The sequence below is a fragment of the Hibiscus syriacus genome, unplaced genomic scaffold (assembly GCF_006381635.1).
Source record: "Hibiscus syriacus cultivar Baekdansim isolate YM2019G1 unplaced genomic scaffold, ASM638163v2 tig00110283_pilon, whole genome shotgun sequence".
Lineage (NCBI taxonomy): Eukaryota > Viridiplantae > Streptophyta > Magnoliopsida > Malvales > Malvaceae > Hibiscus > Hibiscus syriacus.
In genome coordinates, this window is record NW_024062661.1 from 458,708 (window position 1) to 479,944 (window position 21,237).

A 21,237-nucleotide genomic window follows, 5' to 3' on the forward strand; every position below is an offset into this window, starting at 1 on the left:
AAACTTAAAATCGCAACGCGAAATGAGAATCGCAACGAGAAACCAAAATCGCAACGCGAAACAAAAATCGCAACGCGAAATGAAAATCGCAACGACAGAATCGCAATGCGAAATGAAAATCGCAACGAGAGAATCGCAACGCGAAATGAAAATTGCAATGCGATTTTGGTTTCGCGTTGCGATTTTGTCGTTGCGATTTTGGTTTCGCGTTGCGATTCTGTCGTTGCGATTTTCATTTCGCGTTGCGATTTTAAGTTTCGTGTTGCGAAAGTAAACTATTTCTTCTTCTGCAAATTGAAACTTGAATGGATTGCATTACTTCAACCTATAGACAAAACAAAGACAAATACTGACTTCAGGGTATTAGTTTAGCAGAATTGGCAGCAACCGAACAAATTTACTTTCAACCAAAAGACAAAACAAAGACAAATACTATTTCACAGTGTTAAAGAATACACAGTTTAGCAGAATTGGCAGCAACCGAACAAATTTACTTTCAACCAAAAGACAAAACAAAGACAAAACAAAGACAAATACTATTTCACAGTGTTAAAGAATACACAGTTTAGCAGAATTGGCAGCAACCGAACAAATTTACTTTCAACCAAAAGACAAAACAAAGACAAATACTATTTCACAGTGTTAAAGAATACACAGTTTAGCAGAATTGGCAGCAACCGAACAAATTTACTTTCAACCAAAAGACAAAACAAAGACAAATACTATTTCACAGTGTTAAAGAATACACAGTTTAGCAGAATTGGCAGCAACCGAATAAATTTACTAAGCAATCTAAGTGAAATGGCTAATCTAAGTGAAATTACGAGTAAATTTATCATTAAGTTAAATATGGAAAATCTTAAACTTACCTCGTTGCGTAGAGTATGAACCTCATTCTGCAACGATACTATCATCTCACGTAGAGCGGCAACCTCACCACGTAGAGTTGACACCTCCACACGCCATGCACCATCGTTATCGCGTAGAGTACCGATCTCCTCACGCAAGGCATTGACCTCATCACGTAACTCATCCCGTGGAGGTGGAGAACAAGGAGATAAATGTCGTGGCCTCTTTACCGGTCGCCTATCATGAGGTGATGGTGGAGAAGAGGCTCGATGATGTGACGGGATAGGTGATGGCTCTCGTTCTAGAGGTGTATAGTCGGGTCGATCGGGTGATGGCTCTGGGTGAGGTGATGGCTCTCGAATTGGAGGAAGTAGATGCTGCTCATCATCCGTGCCATCAAAAACACTCTGACTAGCTTGCCACCAATCAGTGGCAAGCTCTTCCTCTGTGGGTGTCAGTCTTTGTAATGGAATGTTGGCCTCCTAACAATATAAAAACTCAAACAAAGTTAAACGTCTACTATTAATAACTTGTTTATATATTATATGAAAGTATTTGTGTTAACTTACATTATTTATTGTCGCATATGGTATTAAGTCTTCCCAATCCAACAGATTTTTCCTCTTCCAGGAAATAGCCCTGGGAATATCATTTGACGTTTTTATTGCATATGTACGCATGCTGGGGAAAGCCTCGAATATCCAAATCTACAAACAATATAATAACAAAATTAGTAATTGCTAAATAATTAATTATAATTTTAGAAACATTATATAGAAATTCTTACCTTAAAGGCCCAAACAAAGCCTGACAAAGTGTATTTCGACCCATCGCCACGCAAACTTTTGCGGTCATCAAAGGCAGTAGACAACTTAGTCCAGGTAGCTTTCCATATATACGAACCCCACGGAAACAGATTCCATGCATTCAGGTCCTCTACCAATATTATTAGCTCCCGAGGAATAGGTTGTCTGGCCTCTCTGCCTAAAAAGCCGGCATACACAAGTAGTAGAAGGCATACTCGGACAACCTCGACGTCATCCATCCGAGTGAAACCAGCTTTCTTATTAAACAATTTTTTCAGGTCGTCGACGTGTAGGTTCGGCTTCTCCATTGACTCATCCGGAAAAACCCGGGATAACCATGATGGGCGGGCGATATGACGAGTGTACCGGCCTACATCATCGTGTCCGAATCGTAGACCAGTGATTAAGCAGAACTCCTTCCGCCCAAAACAAGTATACGCTGGTGGAAAATGAAACCATATCTCTTCCTCACCACGTTGTATACTGTCGGGTAGATTTGATGTCATGGTCTGAAGCCACAAATGGGTCAAATTAGCATCTCCACCCGGATGCTGTACTCTCAGCCATGGCCCGAAGCAGGTTTCCTCAAACAATTGTCTTTGTGCAGGTGAAAGCTTCGAAGCAATTGTAGTGGCTAGGCTAACTTTATTCCTTAATGTCAATGAAGCCGAAAAAATTTCTACAAAAAAATAAACATACCAAGTTAGATATACCAAAAACTACACTGTGAAGATATACCAAAAACAATAAACATAAAAAGTAGTAGTTTATTCTTGAAACTAAAATTTGCAACACTGTTTTGTCTTTTGGTTGAAATGAAAATCGCAACGAGAGAATGACTGTCGCAACGAGAGAAATGAAAATCGCAACGAGAGAATCGCAACGCGAAATGAAAATCGCAACGAGAGAATCGCAACGCGAAATGAAAATCGCAATGCGATTTTGGTTTCGCGTTGCGATTCTCTCGTTGCGATTTTCATTTCGCGTTACGATTCTCTCGTTGCGATTTTCATTTTTCTCGTTGCAGATAGTCATTTTCACGTTGCGATTTTCATTTATCTCGTTGCGACTCTTCTGCAAATTGAAACTTGAATGGATTGCATTACTTCAACCAAAAGACAGAACAAAGACAAAGACAAATACTAACTTGAAAATCGCAACGAGAGAATAGCAACGCGAAATGAAAATCGCAACGAGAGAATCATAACGCGAAATGAAATCTAAGTGAAATGGTTAATCTATTATTGAAATGACCAGTAAACATATCATCAGTTTCAATATAAAAAACCTACAATAATGCACAAATTTCAAAATAAAAATAATTAAAAAAACTAACCCTCGGAGGTTGATTTTCCATTTCTGAATATTGTGAGGGATTTCTGACCGTGAATGGTTGTGAGGGATTTCGCCGGAGATGGGGACGGAAATCTTCGGAGATGGGGACGGATTTCGCCGTAGAGAGTGAGAGATGGAGATAAGACTGAGTTGTGATTTTAGGTTTTAGGTTATGAGTTGCGATTACGGGATTTTGTCTTAATATTCGTTTTTGTAATTTGAAAATAAAATACGCGTAGCGATTATAATGGCGCTTTAAAAATCGCGTTGCGATTTACGGATACGCGTTGCGATTTACTGATTATCGTTGCGATTTACGGATACGCGTTGCGATATACGGATACGCATTGCGATTTACGGATACGCGTTGCGATTTACGGATACATGTTGCGATTTACGGATACGCGTTGCGATTTATGTGTTCGCGTTGCGATTTTCATATTCGCGTTGCGATTCTGGAAAATCGCAATGCGAATTTGTACTATCGCATTGCGATTGTCAAGAATCGCGTTGCGATTTTGGAAACTGATTTGCGATTCTGGGGATCGCGTTGCGATTTTTATTTCGCGTTGCGATTTTGTTGGTCATTTTGGCAAATCCAAAAAAAGTTGGTTAAAATCGTATATTATAAGGCATTTTTGGTCACTGAGGCGATTTTCTCTAAAGTTTATGTAGAGGATTTTGATACCTAATATTTTTACTCATCTCTCATAAGGTTAAAGCTAGAACTGATATCAGTACCATGATTAAGTATTGATACCCTTGTTTTCTTAAATCTCAAACTATTAGTTTTCTTGAATTTCTAAGTTAGTCCCTCACACATTTCATGAAATGCATTTAGATCTTTATTGTTGAATAACAAGTTATAATGATACTTATTTGTAGAAATTCAATACAATTGCCTAAAGTTTAAGCTAACTAAAAACCGTAAATAGAAAGTCAGTGCAGATTAGAAAGGAGAGAACTTCCTTGTGATTGGAGTTGAGTAGCTAAAAGCTGATTTGTAGTTTCAGATGGATGGAAAGCATCCCAAAATACATATTCAGATGCATTGGCACATGTTCCGATGGAGTGTTGATTACACAGAATAGAGGTTTCAAGCAATCCAGTCCCGCAACAACCTCTTCTTACCTCCGAAAAACCCTTGTCTGCAGGGTTCATGATAAGGTCGTAGAGAGGGGTGTAGATGTCTAACACAACTAAATTCAGCTCAGAAAACATGCTCTTCAAGCTTTGACACCGATCATTGAGTTTGTTGTTAAATGAAAATGCATTGCTGTTCAACCGAGCCACGCACTGATTTCTACCGAACCCGAAACTTGTGATGGCTGCAGGTAAGCACCCAAGTGGTGGCAAACTTGTAACTCCTATTCTCCTTGCTCCAAGCTCATACAATTTCTGTCACAAATTTGGAACATAATATCATTATATAATTTGTTTGGTGGTCAACAAGAAAAAGAAATTAAAGCATACCCGGATGAAATTATCAAAGGAGCTAATAAGAAGATTGGAGAACTCATCAGCTGTATAGGTTGTAAATAATAAAGGATTAATATAAAAGTTCTGAAGGAAGTCACTGCTCCCAGAACTGATAAGATAGATTCCACCAGCTATAATAGAAGAAGCATTGGATTTCCCTGTAATGGCTGTTAACTTATTCAAGTACTCCTTGAAGTTCTCCAATTGCTGATCCAAAGAGATGGTATTCTGCTTAAACAAATAACAAATAATTACTATTATGTATATTACACAAGCAAAATCAATTGTTTTTGTTCACATTAGATTACCCATAACCTTGCTGTAAAATTATAGTAACCAGATGCAGCTGATGCAAAGTTGGCTCCAATTAACAAGTTGTTCCCTTGAGCCTCGTCACTCAAGTAAGCTGGTTGATATTTGGTAAAACCAATTGCCTCAGCTGTGTTTACAAAATAAAAATAAAAAATAAGAAAAATAATTAAAAAAGGGTAAATTTTTATAGGAAAAATGAATATACCAATGAAGTCTATGGCTAGTTTTCCATTGCAAAATCTTCCTGTTGATTTGTGATCAACAAAGTCCCTTCCGTAGGGTGGGAAATTGGCTTGTACAATGGTAAGAAGCTGATTATTGTTTCCTGTATCCAAAATAGAGTCCCCAAATATGAACATGGCAGGAACAAAAGATTGGATACAATGTGCTGCAGGTAACACATAGGCAAAAAGAATAAATGAAGCTGATGAACAAACAAGATACTTCATTTTCTATAAGCCTATTGTTTTCTATTTTTTGACTTCTTAGGATAGAGATTATGGTATGGAAGAGGCTCAATATATAGAATTTGTGCAGAAACTTTGATGTCAATATCATGCATAGTAAACACTTCACCAACTCAAATTCATACACTTTTTTCACTCAACCAACTTAGGTCATTCATGCACACTTAACCAACTTTAAAAAAAAAACCACTTAACCAACTTAGATCATTCGCTTCTCAACAAATTAATTTACATTTTGCTTAACATCAACTTGTTTTTCAACCGGACAATTGAGTCAACAATAATTTGTTATATATATAACAATATGATAAATAGTAAAATGATGTATGTTTATTCTTTTTTGTATTATACGACTACTTAACCACCACATTTGATAATAGTTTAATGGTTCAATATCATCTTGGGAATTGTTGATGGGAGCTAAAGCAGGGTGGCGCAGGAGACTTACCCGGATGCAAAGTTGAAGCTGATGGGGGCTGAGCGGCGACAAGAGAGGTTCTTGGATCGGGTTTGAATGGGGTTAAAATAGATGAATTTGTTAAAGATTTAATATTGTTTTCAAATAATCTTTCTCCTCTTGGTTAAAATAGATCGATTCCTCCTCTTGGTTATCCAATCATTCTTCCTGCTCGGTGAGAAGGGAGTTTATTGATGTGTCTGATCACTGTTATATTTTGCTTGATACTAACCCTCTTCCCCGGCCAACGGCCACAGTTCACAATGATTATTTTCGATTTGAAGCGTGCTAGTGGGATGAGGCCGAATGTCAACAACGAGTAACTTGAGCCTAGAATTCGACTGATGGCTCCACTTTCTCTAAACTTTAGTCGGCTGGGAACATCTACATGATTGGAAAAAACTTAAAACGGTTGATCAACAGGATCGTATAAATACAACCCGCCATCGACTTATTCACTATTTGAGAAGGCCTATGTCTGCCACGACCCTATAGGACTTTGGTCGCCTGAATTTCGGAATGAAGTGTATTGGAGGCAACGTTCTCGCGTGCACTAGCTTCCCCATGATGATGAAAATACCGCATACTTTCATGCTCGATCTTCAGGGAGACGGAAGAAGAATTGCATCAGTCGGTTCCATAAACAAACCTGAACAATGACATTCTCAATCAACTATATCAGCATATCATGGGGCATCCATGATCGAGAATAGTTGTTCGTCAGGGAATTCCTCCTTTATGAGGATAGCTTCACCATCTTTGTTGTTTTCTTCTAGTCTTGACAAGTGATCAACTATTTGATTCTCGGTTTACTTTCGGTCTCTAATTTCTAATTCAAACTCTTTCAACAGTAATACCCGATGACTTAGTCATGGTTTAACATACTTCTTTGCCACCAAGTATTTTTGAATTAATCACTGATATCCGATCTATTGACCGATTAATCCTGATCAGATACTGCAAAGGTAAGGGCGACCCTCCCAACTCGATTTGTTCCATTCACAAATATCAGGATTTGAACCTTTGGCCTTGCTTAAGAATCTAATACCTCATCTCACTAGACCAACTTATTGTTGGTTGACACCAAGTAGTTAATGTCCGAGAAAGCTCCTTATTGCTTTGACACTAGAAGGTGACGACACTTTACCAATTATTTCTTTTTTTTCACTTCTAAGCCTCTCTTTGATATCTCAAGTCTTTTATTGTTTGTTTCTTGGATCCGTTGAAGAACAAATTTCAGATTATCTATTATATTTGATATTTATAATAAATAATTTTATGGAAATTTACCAACCAATGAAAAATAATTTACACAATATCATTTAAACATTATAAAATGATTTTCAAAAACTGTTTTTTTTAGAAAATAAAATTCATTTTACTTAAATCGTTTTTCGAAAAATCAATAAAGTAACAAACATATCCTAAAACAAACGACCAATACATGAAGTACCCTAATCCTAAAAATTACCACAAAATTTTAACTTTAGATGATGCAACCCTAATTAGTCCAAACCAACCTCACCTGCTTAATTGATTGGTCTAAGTTGAATGCATGTATACAACAGGAAGAAATATAAGGATTCACAAAACTACTTGCATAGCCAGCCAACAAAATAAACGATAAAATTACAGAATTGTAATTGTAGATGATATGAATCACCTTCCTTACAATGGATTGAGCCAAAAGGATCCAATATCAAAATTTATGAATGTCAGATTCACACTTTGCAATGACTCATTTAAGATTCAAACTCCATCGTTGGACGATCACCATGCTTTTAAATCCTAAACTTGCATCATATGAACCAGCTCTCAACAACCACACCTTAATCCAAATCTGAATGAAAGACAATAGTGCATCTTTTAAGGGAACATACACACGCATTGACACGGGGAGATATTCTGTCAGTACTTTCTTAATGTTTCGCTACAATCATCATAAATTTACTTGCTGGCCTTGCATGCTTTTCTCACGAGCGATCGAAGCCGAGAGAATCCCAAGATCACAGTTTAAGGATGTCAACGCTGACTCACACTCAGAAATAATTCTTGTTACGGGAGAAGGTTCACCAGCAACTGTTTCAGACGATCCAACTGCAAGAGCAGCATAAGAGTCTCGCAGATTCCTCAAGTTGCCCAGGAACTGCCACAGAAGCAAAGGAATCTCAACTTTACTAACAACCCAGAATTAATATGAAGAACACATGTGAATATATAATCTAGGAATAAAATCTGAAAGTTACATGAAGGGATAGTGAGATATATCATATGCCATCATTCTTATCTTATATTACTTGGCATTATTTCCAACCTGATCTAGCCCTCCCCGTTTCTTTTAGGTGCATAGAAGTTTAGGCTAAGGATCTCAATTGGTACTTGCATCGGGGTTACAAATTTCCGACCAAGAGGTATACCGGCTTTGAGGTTCAAACCTAAGCCTTACAAGCAAAGTATTAGAACCTTACCTACTCAACCCCATTGGCATCTTCTCCTCCCTGTGTATGTGCACAAGCTCTCATTTATTTATGTACATCATATTAGGATATTTTCTCTCGCTATAATAAATCCAGATGATGATTCTTGCATGGCACATAAAAATGTATGCTTTCCAGCCATTTCATGCATATTAAAGATCCTATGCAAATAAGGGTTAGAAAATAAGTTTTTGTTCATCCTAAATTATGAGTTCTAATTTACTTAGGATTAGGTTTTATCTCTTCATCCAAAATTCTAAGTTCTAATTTACTTTGGATTAGGTTTTACTTGTTTAAAAGATAAGATGAGTTTTCTTAGGAGATAAAGGTTAAGAAAAAGATACCTAGTTAAATTATACTTTTCTAATTCTTAGCCTATGAAAGCAGGTTGATTCTTTTATTTTTAAGATACAACAAATAAAAAATTTCTCTCCTCTTTTCATTCAAAATCTTTCTTTTTATCTTCTTGAATTTCCTTCGTATCCACACTTATGAGCAAGCTTATTATCAAAGAAAGTAGCAAGTATACATTCCAAAGTCCCACAAGCCCTATAATTTAGATTTGACCGATCCAAGCTGCCTATTGTTATCGACCACTCATCCAACTTTCCTCAAAATGATTAATTTCCCCTTAAGCTATCAATCTCACCTTTCTAGCACATAAATTGGACCTTTAAAATCTAGATCTGATTACTAACTACTGAAAGCAAGAAGAGTGGTTAATAACTAATTGGCTCAACTAATTCAGGTTGATGTGACAGGAAGAAAGGGGTTAGCTGAAACATATTAGGTGAAAGTATTCCTTTCAGTACATTAGTACACATATGTCTACCGCATTCTTGCATGTCTACACACATGAGCAGACAAGCATATGCATTCCCATTTTTTTTATAGGAATAGGAGACCTCATTAAAAACCTCCCTCTTAGTGGTTCTTTACGCTAGGTTAAGAACCAACTAGCGGAAGGAGGAAAAGAGTGTCTCAATATATTGAATTCAAACAAAGTACAGAAGACTTAAAAGCACTCCCGAGAGTTACATAAAACATAAAACATAAAACATAAAACACACTCCAAATAATCCATACCGCTAAACACCCAAACCCACTTAAACAAAGATAACCATTACCCAATCCCCTCCTTAGCTAGTTTATCAGCCTCGCAGTTACAGCTCCTAGGAATCCACCTCACAATAATATCATTCATAGAAACAAAATCCACTAAGTCCTTAACAAAATTAATAAGAAAAGTAGGAACTGTGGCTTGATCTTGTATCCAATCCACTGCTTGCTTACTGTCACTTTCAACAATTAGTCTTCCCTTCGACACCCATTCGGAGGCGACAAAGATTTCTATGCCTTTTTTGATAGCTTTCAATTCTGCTAGAATGATAGGAGTAGGACCAACATTCTGTGAAAAGGAAATAAGCTCAGTTCGATTCCAATCTTGCAAAAGACCCCCAATTCCAGCAATCAACCCAGTTCTATTAACAGCGCCATCCACATTCATCTTAAAAAAATCAATAGGTGGAGTCCAACAAACCTTAGGCCTATTCAAATCCATAAATGCCGAAAGATTATCTGCCATTGAAGGATCACCAATTAAAGAATCCACCTGAGTAGAGATATTCGAATACTTTGCTAGGAACCATTTTACTAGTCTAAACCGAACAGTGAAGAACAAAGAGAATCTGTCCAGTTTTCCTTTTTCAAATATTATTTCGTTTCTGATCTTCCAAATTGACCATAAGACTGCCCCTGAAATTAACTTCCACATAGTTGAAAATGGCCTCAAATCAGACCAGGAGCTTAGAAGGGATGGTGTATCACCTGGTAAAGCTAACAGAATACCCCAAAAGGCTATTAATATGTTCCATAATTCCCACGAAATCTGGCAAGAAATAAAAAGAAGCTGGACAGTTTCTTCACATAGATTACAAAGAGGGCAAAGAATGTCATCCCCAATAGGAAACCCCCTTTTCTTCAATTCTACTCTTACCGCAACTTTTTTATGGGATACTTGCCAAAAGAAAGCCTCGACCCTTGGAGGGACTAAACCCATCCACACATTTATTCCACAGAAAAGAATTATCATTAGAAGTTAAAAAAGACTTCCTGCATGCATTTACTGAAAGCAGCCCCTCACCTACACCGTCCCATAGCAAACAATCCTCCACTGAATCAATTAATTTAATGTCTTTAAGTCTGTCCAGAAGCTCTACAACTGAACCACTTCCCAATCGCAAAGATTCCTCCTAGTCTTAATATTCCACTCCCATCCATTCGAATCAAAACTACCAAAATCTGCAACTTTGCCCATTTGGTTTGAAGATAAAGCATAAATCCTAGGAAAAAGGACTTTCAAAGGTAAATCCCCTAACCAAATATCATTCCAAAGCATATGCATTCCCATGATAGCTGTGTTAGCTAAACTTTCTTCCTAAACAATACAGGCAACGTGGAAAGAGAAGACAAGGGGAAGGGAGGCAGATGTTCAATCAAGAGACGAACATAGAAATTGTTTATGTGGCTAAGCTTATCAAAGGGGAAAAAATTAATTTCACAAACAGTGCATGAGTTAGGACAATGATAGAATCAGCATTGAGATACCTTTAAAAGCATCTTGTAAGCCTCCAACAGGCGATTGGCAGCAGGCCCAAACCCATGAAGTTGTGGTACTTCCATCATATGCGTCCATGGACGAATTTCCTATAATGAAAACTTTCAAATTTTAGATGATTCCAGATCATATACTGACATAGATAAATATGAAAAAGGTTCTACATTCTAGGGAAAAAGATGATTATATGAAGTGCAGAAGACATCAAATGGTATGTATGTATGACTACATGTTAGGATAAGGTTTTTGTGCTCTAACAAAGTGACAGTTCTTTGGTACAAAGAAGGTTACAACCTGAGAATACTGGAAGGCATTGTGGATACTGGGATTGGAACACAATCCATGGATGCCACCTTTTAAGGGTAGCTATATAAACCATCTACGCTAAGCTCTGGGATCAAATCCAAAGTGTCCTTGAAGTCAATCAAACTTCAACCATTTAGACATTGAAAATCATGCAAAAGATGTTCTGAAATAACCTTCCTTACAGGGACTCGAGACATCAAAACACAAAATTCTATCAACTAAAAATCAACGAATCTATAGACCCACCTAAATGGGGTTTGGCTACATCATTCCATGTTATACCATTATACACTGCCAAGAGCATACTGAATTAATGTACAAGTTGCAAGATCTTTCAATTAACTGTTCTTAAAACAGGAGATAACCGAGAAAAGAAATATAGTAGCCTATCAACTAAAAGCAACAGCAAGTCAGAACCTTGGTGTAAATCATATTGAATGATCTTGCTGTTTCAAGAAAAGATTCCAAATGTGCCCGCAGTTTCGATTCCACCTCTGTATACTCCTCGTCAGGGTTGTAAGCATGCTAGAAATGGGGACAATAATTTAAATTAAATAAAAGAAACAAAAATAGGTAATTATCAAGAGACACATAAGGCTCAACACAGACATTGAACTTAAAAAATGTTGAGCCATGAGCTATATAAGGAGCAAGATTAACCTTTGATGCCAAGTCATCAACTTTTTGCTGAAGATTTGAGAGTATCTTGGTCTGTTCAGAAAGTTTTGATTCCAGCTCAGAAACATCAGGTCTGTAAACAAATGTAATTAAAGGAGGCAGGAGGCTAGTAGCATTGGTGGACTAGCAAGAAATTAACTCTGTAATCCAATAGTCCATGAGATACAACAATTTCATATTTTAGTTTTAATAGAACCTAGACACATGTACTAAGAGAAGACCCACTATCCAGCACTAGTCCCAATATATGTCGACTACTACGAGTATATGCAGTGGCGGAGCCATCTTCACTATTGGGATGTCAAAAAAAATATTTTATAAATTTTATATAAAAACATTAAAAATAAAATTTTCTATCATTTAAATAGAATATTGACACCACTTTAAAAATAGTTGGCACCCTTTAAAGAATATTGACACCCATCGTTAGTCAATTCCTTTATAGAATTTTTAAAATTATGACACCGCAATTTAAATTTTCTAACTCCACCCCTGAGTCTATGTCAGCAATAAAATGACATGCTCCTATCAGAAAGTGGGGGGAAAGACACTCTCAGGCTCAATCACACAATTGGGATCATCAATTGAGCTCTTGCAAGGCAGCTTGAAGATGATCCTTAGCAAAAGATGAGGAACATATTAACAAATTACTGGACAATCACCATCAGATGAATCTCAGGCTTTATTGATCAAAGAACAGTTGAGATGGAATCAAAGCTCAAAAGGATGAAAATGAAAGTTTCCTTACATTTATAGTAAATAGTATTGCAAATCGAAGAGAAACAGGAAAAACATAATCAGGTTAACATGTGGACTGGAAACTAATAATAATAAGGTGAAAAGAATGCTTACAGTGGATATATGGATTGAATCTGAACATCTGCAGGGAACAACTTGCATTCCTCAGAGAATATCAGGGCTTGTTTCTCTGCAATAGCATCTATTAATTGTATGTCCTTCGCCACCTGCTCATCCACACTGCAAAAGAATGCAAAGCAGAATTGGAAAGAAAAATTATGATACTATGATACCAACTAAACTTGAAAACAATGACTGAAACAAAGAATGATATAAACATAAGGAAATAAATTTCGTCCTTGAAAATTAAAGCGATTCAAACCAAATTAAAGCTCCATGGCATCTGTACCTCCATTCTGGATTATCTGCACATATGCTTGCCTCCACCAGATCAACAATAAGGCGAAGCATTTCAGTTCGATCTTCATAGCTTCCTCGTCCCTGGAAAGAACAGTGTTATTTCTTGTGCCACAACTTTGAAATACAAGGCTTCAGATGTGCTACACAAACAAGAGTAAACTATAAATGGCACGGGATTCATCCAATTACAGTCATAATCAACACTCCTTGCATTGTTTCATTGAGTCAATGATTGAACAACTTAAGAGATAGCCTATATAGTCTATACTTCTCAGTGATTTCTCAAAAATGTCAGAGTCGTCTATCGGAACAAGGAATTTTCTTTTTCAATCGTTGGACGGTTAGAGCGCAAAAGGTGAAAGCGTGTATTGTTGGTTTTGTTCATCTTCAAGCCAACCATGTACAACCAATCTCACTCTTGAACATCATTAGTAACTTTGTTTATTGGTGTCTCACTTCACAGAACAAGATGCAAACTGCCAAACTATACTAAGTAAACTAACACTATGCCTGAAACCAGCACTGTACAGAAAATGCAACTACTATTTATAAATTATAGCTTCAAAAAACCATTAAAGTTTGACAGAAACCAAAGAACAAAGTAAGCTTTCAGATACAAAAATACTTAATAACTAAACTCTAAATGTCTAAATGTATAAATTTTGAATGATTAAACGCATGAGTTGTTGTATTTCCATATAAAACCATTATATTTGAACATATGTTGCATTCTTTTTAGGCAACTTTCAGAGAAGAAAAGCAAAGTACACTTGGAATGAAAGTTTACTTGGATAACTTCTGTATCAACTGTGGTAGTAATCCCCAGAAATTTCGCAATCTCAGCCAAATCTGCAAAATTTAACAATTTTCCCCCATACCAAACAAAAAAGTAAACACAGCCCAATCCAAAAAAGAAGAATAAGAAGATGATGAATTCAAGAGATAAAAACTTTACGTTGGATTCTAGAAGTTTCCTCATCACGATCCATGGCATCCCCTTGCAAATTTTGTTGCGAAAACGGTGACTTGTCCCCTAACAGCCTGAATTCAACCCAAATGAGAATACCAATCAAAGAAGAATCTCAATTCCGAAAAAGAAAAGAAAAAGGAATCAAGTGTTGAATTTGAAATTACCGGAAAAAGAGCCATTCAAGAAGAGCGTATCGTTCCATGCCGGCAAAGAGAAGAGACTGAGCTGGAGCATTGGCTCGAGGGTAATTTAACGTTGATAATTTTCTTTGAATTTCCTCCATTTGTTTTGCTGCCATTTTTTTTTCTCCTGTTTCTTAAGCTCACTCAGGGCTTCAAACTTGGAAGATCTACTATGGAAATTGGAATATGAAAATTTTGACAGTGAAGATTCAAATTGGAACTTGTTTGGTAACTTGGTTAGATATAACCGGGTTGAGATTAACTGGAAACCCAAATCCTGAAATTTAAGTTTGTTTTTAATTTTCCAAATATCTGATTTTTAAAACATTATTTTATTAGTTAAAAATATACTATCACAAAAAAAAAAATTATAATTGAACTTTTAAAATAATTATGATTTTAAAATTATGAATAAAAATAAAATCAAATAAATCTAATTACTCTTTGTAGAAATGAAATCGATTCGATTTATTCAGATTTTTAATTTTAAAACTGTGTATAATAATTTATTACAGTGAAATTTGATCCTTTATTATATCAATTTTGGGTTTAAACTTTTTAATTTATTTTGATAAAATAAATTACTTTATTATTTTGTATATTAATTTATAAAGTTTTAAAATATCTTTTAATTTTTAAAATAAAAGAAAATAAAAATAATATATAATATATAATATATAATTCCTTTTATAATATATTAAATTTATATTCACTGTTTTAGATATTAAAATATGTTTCATATTATTAAAAATATAAATAAATTATAAATAAAAATTATTCAATATAAATAGTTAAAATATTAAATTTTATAAATCATAACTCATAATAATTTGAATTTCTCGATTTTGTTATTATAACTAATTATTTGGAATTAGTTTATACGAGTTTTTCTAGTCTAAAATAAAAGGTATAATGACAAAAATACATCTTAATGTTTATAAAAATGTTATTTTACTCTTTATTCTTCTTTTTGAAATATTTTATCCCTCAATATTTCAATTTTTTGTTAAAACAAACTATGTTAAATGAAAATCATTAATTGACATTTTGTTTTTGTATGAATAAGTTACTGGCATTTTTTTTTGAATAATTTGGGATAATTATAAGATAATATTTATTCAATTTTTTTTAATTAGCAGCACACACACATAATTGTTTAAACCCAAAACTTCTAAAGAAAATAATATTTTCTTTAATGACTGAGACAACTCAATAAATCTTACTTACACACCTTTTAACAGCTCTTTGTTTGATTACTTTGTATATTTTGAGATTCTCATATCCATCATCTGAACATTGATAGATGCATGGACGAACGTAAACATTTATGTTAAGGTGTAAATTTAAAAATTTGTATTGAAAATTTATGAATGTAAAATTAAAAATAAAATAGGGATGTAAAAATATATTATGAATAAAAAAACATTAAAAAAATCCTAGACTACATAAGAATTTAAAATTTTCAAATATGATCGCACTTTAACATCCTCCTCCTCGATCCATCCTTGAATAGATGGAATAACGTGGACAATATTAAATGGAAGCCCAATCCAGAGCAGTCTACAAGCCATTTCACTTTTAAAAGTATTTCCAGATTATATTTAAACATTTTATCATTAAATCTAAATAAAAAAATTATCAAATGAACAACAATGGACACCTCTTTGGCTGTCTATATGGTCCAATGAACCATTTATCCCTACTTGGTTTTCTTGGCGAATTTGCCAGGGAATCCTTGTGCCCTTTCAAGCACATTACAAATACGAGATCATATGAAAGGAAAATACAGGGAGGGGAGAGTGGAATTTACTTTGTAGTCTACAAATCCTCTGCTCGACTTAGATTCGTTTCGTAGTAGTCGTAAGCTGGCCCGGTTCTTAAGAACAACAGAAAACTTGATATGAGGCCTAACAGGGAAATGCATCCCCAGCTAATGAATGTGTGCATATAGCAGTCCCTACCCATGCACACCATTGCTTCCTGCAACACATTTTCATTTATCGGACTTTTCACGTTAGAATCATATACTAAAGCTGCAAGGAGACCGTACAGGAGCGATCCGATGGGAATGTTGGTGATCAGGATGTTGTGATTGATACCAGCACTATTAGGCCCGAACAGCTCTGATGTGATGGAAACTGCTGCTGAGAATACAAATCCAGAGCTTAATCCGATCAATGCCGTGCTAGTAAGCAAGGCTGTCTCACTGCCTGAAACAGCAAGCAAAAAAAAGGCTACAGGTGTAGGCACCAAGGCAACGGCTAGCCACCCAGTCCTTGCAAAATTCACCTTGCTGCATTGGCAAGACACTCAAGGTATCAACATTTTCTGATGTTATTTATGCAAGTATGCTATCTGCAGTAAATACGTACCCGTGCAGGAAATCTGGGGCAGCTGAAAGCAAACGACCAAAGAATGAGAAAGAGGAGTAGAGAGTGACAACAGTACTAATCTTAGAGTCGTATCCGAGCGATTGTGCAATCTGCCCTAGGTTATTGCTATAAACCAGCCCTATTGTTCCTCCACAGAAATAGGCCACATAATATAGCCAGAAATCCGACTGGCACACTAGCAATCTTGCAGAGTGTTCCTCACCGAGCATTTTTAACCTGCCTTTCTCCATTACCTTGTCGAAAAACCCTTCTTTGTGTGTTGCAGAAAATGGCTCAATATTCAAGCTATTATTTTGATCCTTTTCTATCAATTCCTTATGGAGCTCAAGGTCATTCGGGTCATCCAAGGATGAATTAGTACGAAAACCCCAGTCTCTATCACAGACAATGCCAGGTAAACACAAAGGTAGGAACAATAAGATTAAGGCACCCAAAAGGAGAGTCCGTGCCCTTAATGCTTCAGAAGAAAGTGAATTTAAAAGTAGAAGATATAGGCCGGTGATTACAGCTAAAACATTTAACATAATGAAAATAAAATAATCTCGTTTAATAGTATTGGTGGACAGAAACTGCAACGGTTGGTGGAGGACTGGGATGAGAGCTATACAGGATGCAAGAAGAGGCACTAGTGCATTTAAAAAGAGATAGGTGGTGTCATCCTCAGGGTTTATTGCATTGGCAATTAGAGTGTACAATGCAGCACTTACGCCGTTGAAACTGATAGTAAGGGACAAAGCAAGTGCTCTGTTGTTCGGGAAATTCCTGATGCACAAAACAAAGCACACCGTGTTGAACCAAGCGATGCTACAACCAGCTACCAAACACAGAAGAAATACCTGCCATGAATTCACAATCAAACATGGTTAGTTTGCAATGAAATGGTGTCTCAAAACTAATCAAAATGCATTACTTAAACAAATGTTTCTCTCAGTTCCCTCCAAGCATGCGGATAGATATATTAGCTCAAAGTGTCAGCAGCAATGGATTACAGATTTACACGTCTGAGCAGAGTCCTCAGAATAATTACAGATAGATCTATCAAAAACAAAAGTAGTGCATTCTGAAATGTTGGTATAAAGTTGAAAGTTTTGAATCAATTTTAAGTATCTTCCCCTGAGGAAGGAACGACTGTAATTGCAGAACGAGTCAGACCGATCTCCTTTTTCCTCTCCAGGTTGTGTAAATAGAAAGGATATATAGACATGGCAACAACGTCAAACCCTCGAGGGTCCAGAATGGTGGAACAGAAGTGCAATAAATGATTGCAAACAAGGGATATGTTATCCTTTAACTTCATTCATTTCCTGTTTATTCCACCTAAAATGTCATTTTCTTGTCAAATACGAAGAATTTTTTTTTAAAAGGCATATCATCATTTCTAGCATAAGCTGTCTGGTTTTATTTTACAGAGTGATGTTGAATAATTAAATAAATTGTATCAAGTTGAGGTTGACTCCTGGAGTGCAGGAGACAAGCCCTTGCTGCCAATGCAAATAAAGGTAGGTTGCAACTTTGGCTACAAAAGTTATAGTTGGGTTTCAATCACATCATTAGAAGATTAACTAATCCTTTGATGTCAAACATTAGTTGATCTGATAGCAGAGTAGTTCAACAGAAAATTCCATATTACCTTCACCCTATGGTCCTCCAAACTTATAGAAAACTAAGAAATTTTGAATCATACACATCCGAGTCCCAAAAAAAAATGTGAGTCATGAATTAGTTGAGAAAAGCAATTAAGGGCAAAAGTTTGGTTCAGAATTTGGTGAGGAAATTTTTTAAAACGATTAGAAAAGTACTCCTTACTACTTCAACAACCAGCCACAACTCTGCACCAAATTTCATTTTTTTTTACTTGAATCCATTGGATCAAGTTGTTGGTTAGCTTTATATTTCATTTGCTAAACTACCTTACATTTTTTAGAGAGGAATCAGACTTCAGCTTTTGTGATAATGTTGATTTTATGTGGAGTAAAGCTCAATAATTTATTATTTTCCTGTAAACCCCCACCTACCCTGGAAACAAGATAAAAAATAAACTTAAGATAGCAGGAAATCTTGAATATAGAAGAAAAAAATCTAAGAAAATGAAAAAAAAAACTCCCGGAAAAGAGAAAAACAGATAAAAAAAATCATAGAATGTAGAGAAATCAGGCAATCCAAACAAGTAAAGATTCAAGTTAAAAAAGAAAAAGAAAACAAGAATAATTTCCTCTGCCATATCAATTCATTCCACACCTTAATTACTAAACCCATGAAAGAGTCTTGAAAGATGGAGAACTAACCAGGAAATAAGGCATGGAGATGACTTGTTTGATGACAAGCCATTGAAGAGCATAACCAAAAAACCCGAAGAAAGCAGCCATGAACATGACAACCCACAATGGGAAATACATCAAAAGCACACCAGAACACCACCCAAACGCCTTCCCCATATCCGAAGCAACGGACAAATAGTTGAGCTGCACTTGAGATATCCCGAGAACTGATTTGAAAGTGGAAGAGTAGGAGGAGAAATCGAAGTTGGTCCCCGTAAAAGCTTGTATCCATATCGTTGCCACTAGTATCATCCATTTCCTTGATTGCACCGCCATTGCCAAAAGCTTCGTTTTCCCCAGAAAGAAAGGGGAAAAAATAGGAGAAGAAGGGCAGAAACTCGAGCTGGGCGTGCGTATGGCTAATTATCGTGCCGCTTCCCACATCATTCTGTTGGAAATTTGACTTTTTTTTAACCGTGATGACGATGGTTCATTTTGGACGAATTTTTGTTTATATTAAATCCAAATTTATATGTGTATAATCATGCAAATTGATTTGTTGGATTCGATCTTTTATATATATATATATACACTTAATAAAAAAATAAGTAATTAAAATTTGTCTCGAAAAATATTTTAGTGCCTTAAGAAATTTTCGTTAAAAATGAGTGTCTAACGTTTTTATTGTAGATTTCTAGGTGATTGGATTGTGACGGCCATTAAATTTGATCGTTAAGTGACACGTATTATATTCTGATAATTTTAAAAAATTATTTTAAAAAATTAAAATTAAAAAATATTTTTTTATTAAAAAAACTACAGCAGCCCACGTCAACCCCCTCTCTCCCCTTCTGTTTTACTTCCCTTTCCCCTTCCTTTTTCTCCTTTCTATTGTCGTCGGCCGACCATCCGTGGCCGTCACCGCCACCTTCATTGGCACTGGCTTCGACCCCCGACCAAATTCCTGTTGATCGTTCGTCGTAAAATGTCACCGTTTGCCGTAGAGAAGTGTTCAAAAGTTCGTCGGATTTAAGCCACCGTCATTGTTTTTCGTCAATTATGGTCGACGACGGTTGGTAACGGGTGTTGAAATGAGATATTTTAATTTTTTAGAGTTTTTTATAATTTCATTAAAAATTTGGGTTTTTATAAATAAATTAAGTTTTTAAAGTTTTTTAAAAAATTACATTTTTATTATTAAAATATTAAAAAATATAACGGTAAGCACCTAAAAATGTATCTTAAACATTCATTTTTAACAAAAATTTCTTTAAACACTAAAATATTTTTCAATGCATTATTTATACACTTATTTTTGTATTAAGGCATATATATATATATATATATATATATATATATATATTGGTTGAGTACATGGGTTTAAAAGAACCTAGTTTAGATCTTGATATAATTAGGGTAAACAATCTATTTGGTTATCCATCTACTATTTAATTTATATTTTGGATATTTAACTCTTAATATTTTTCAAAATCATATTTAATGTTACATTTTGATTATGTTTTGTTCATATGTTGTTAAAAATAAATTGATATTGATGTGTCACTATAAGGTAATATTATGTCAGTATTAAAAAATAATAAAAATGTCACGTCAGTATCACCATTAAAAAAATTGATAGTGCATGATCAAAATAGAACTAAAACATAACATTATGTATGATTTTGAAAGAAATAATAGTTGAATGACTAAAATAAAAACTAATTAATATATGGTAAACCAAATAAGTAATTTACCCTATACTTAATATGGCGCGAGACTAAAATAAAAAAAATTAATTGATAAATTCAACCTAAATTCTTATTTAAAAACATTAAAATATGTATACTACTTTTATCTTGAAATGAATATTTTATTTATATAAAATATATAGTATATTATAATTAAAGTTGAAGTTAAGAAAACGAAATTGATTGCAAACTGACAAGCGTAGATGCACCTAACCTTATTAAATATTAATTATTCATCTTAAATTACTTTACACATGTATTGTATGAGCTGACTCAGCAAATAGTTGGGCGATGAATTGTTTCACAGTTTGTTTCTTCCAACCTATCAAGATTACTGTCATTTTCAAGGGTAAAGTATCATAATATTATCCACTATATAATATTGCTTTGTACCAGGCCTAGTTGGTAAACTTATGGTTCTTGGGATTATGAGTTGGTTTCATATATTTGATTTGAATCGCGTTGGTTGAAAATCCTGGAAAAAGCGGAGGATAGAGTGGTGGGTTCTTTGAGCCCTTCCGGAAGGTTGCCTTGTAGGGTCGGGTTCTTTAGCCTGACCTTGGGAGGTCCTACGTTATCAAAATATATATATATATTGCTTTGTTGATTTCTTTTATTATTAAAAGTTATAAAACAAAATATTTTATTTTATTAAATTTTTTGACTATTAAAATTTATAAAATGATTACTCAATTATTCATATTCAAAAATCATTTTTTTGTTAAAAATTTGACACTCGTATAAG

At 35.0% G+C, this 21,237-nt stretch overlaps 3 protein-coding genes across 3 annotated transcripts; all 3 read right to left on the reverse strand.

Annotated features, from left to right (window-relative positions):
• Nucleotides 1–3,929: 3,929 nt before the first annotated feature.
• Nucleotides 3,930–5,230, reverse strand: LOC120116072 (GDSL esterase/lipase At5g22810-like). The gene is made up of 4 exons (XM_039136629.1): nucleotides 4,987–5,230; nucleotides 4,778–4,908; nucleotides 4,464–4,697; nucleotides 3,930–4,388 (listed from the first exon to the last, which is right to left on the reverse strand). Exons 1-4 carry the CDS (start codon nucleotides 5,228–5,230, stop codon nucleotides 3,930–3,932), a joined length of 1,068 nt encoding a protein of 355 aa, XP_038992560.1.
• Nucleotides 5,231–7,468: 2,238 nt separating this feature from the next.
• On the reverse strand, nucleotides 7,469–14,299 carry LOC120116140 (AUGMIN subunit 7-like). Its single transcript, XM_039136691.1, has 9 exons — nucleotides 14,076–14,299; nucleotides 13,897–13,982; nucleotides 13,729–13,790; nucleotides 12,931–13,022; nucleotides 12,636–12,761; nucleotides 11,766–11,856; nucleotides 11,523–11,630; nucleotides 10,790–10,888; nucleotides 7,469–7,851 (listed from the first exon to the last, which is right to left on the reverse strand). The coding sequence occupies exons 1-9, from the start codon at nucleotides 14,207–14,209 to the stop codon at nucleotides 7,645–7,647; spliced, it is 1,005 nt and encodes a 334-aa protein (XP_038992622.1). The 5' UTR covers nucleotides 14,210–14,299; the 3' UTR covers nucleotides 7,469–7,644.
• A 1,433-nt stretch (nucleotides 14,300–15,732) lies between these two features.
• LOC120116141 (protein NUCLEAR FUSION DEFECTIVE 4-like) lies at nucleotides 15,733–19,167 on the reverse strand. Its single transcript, XM_039136693.1, has 4 exons — nucleotides 18,772–19,167; nucleotides 16,466–17,322; nucleotides 15,827–16,386; nucleotides 15,733–15,794 (listed from the first exon to the last, which is right to left on the reverse strand). Exons 1-3 carry the CDS (start codon nucleotides 19,078–19,080, stop codon nucleotides 15,912–15,914), a joined length of 1,641 nt encoding a protein of 546 aa, XP_038992624.1. The 5' UTR covers nucleotides 19,081–19,167; the 3' UTR covers nucleotides 15,733–15,794; nucleotides 15,827–15,911.
• Nucleotides 19,168–21,237: the final 2,070 nt, after the last annotated feature.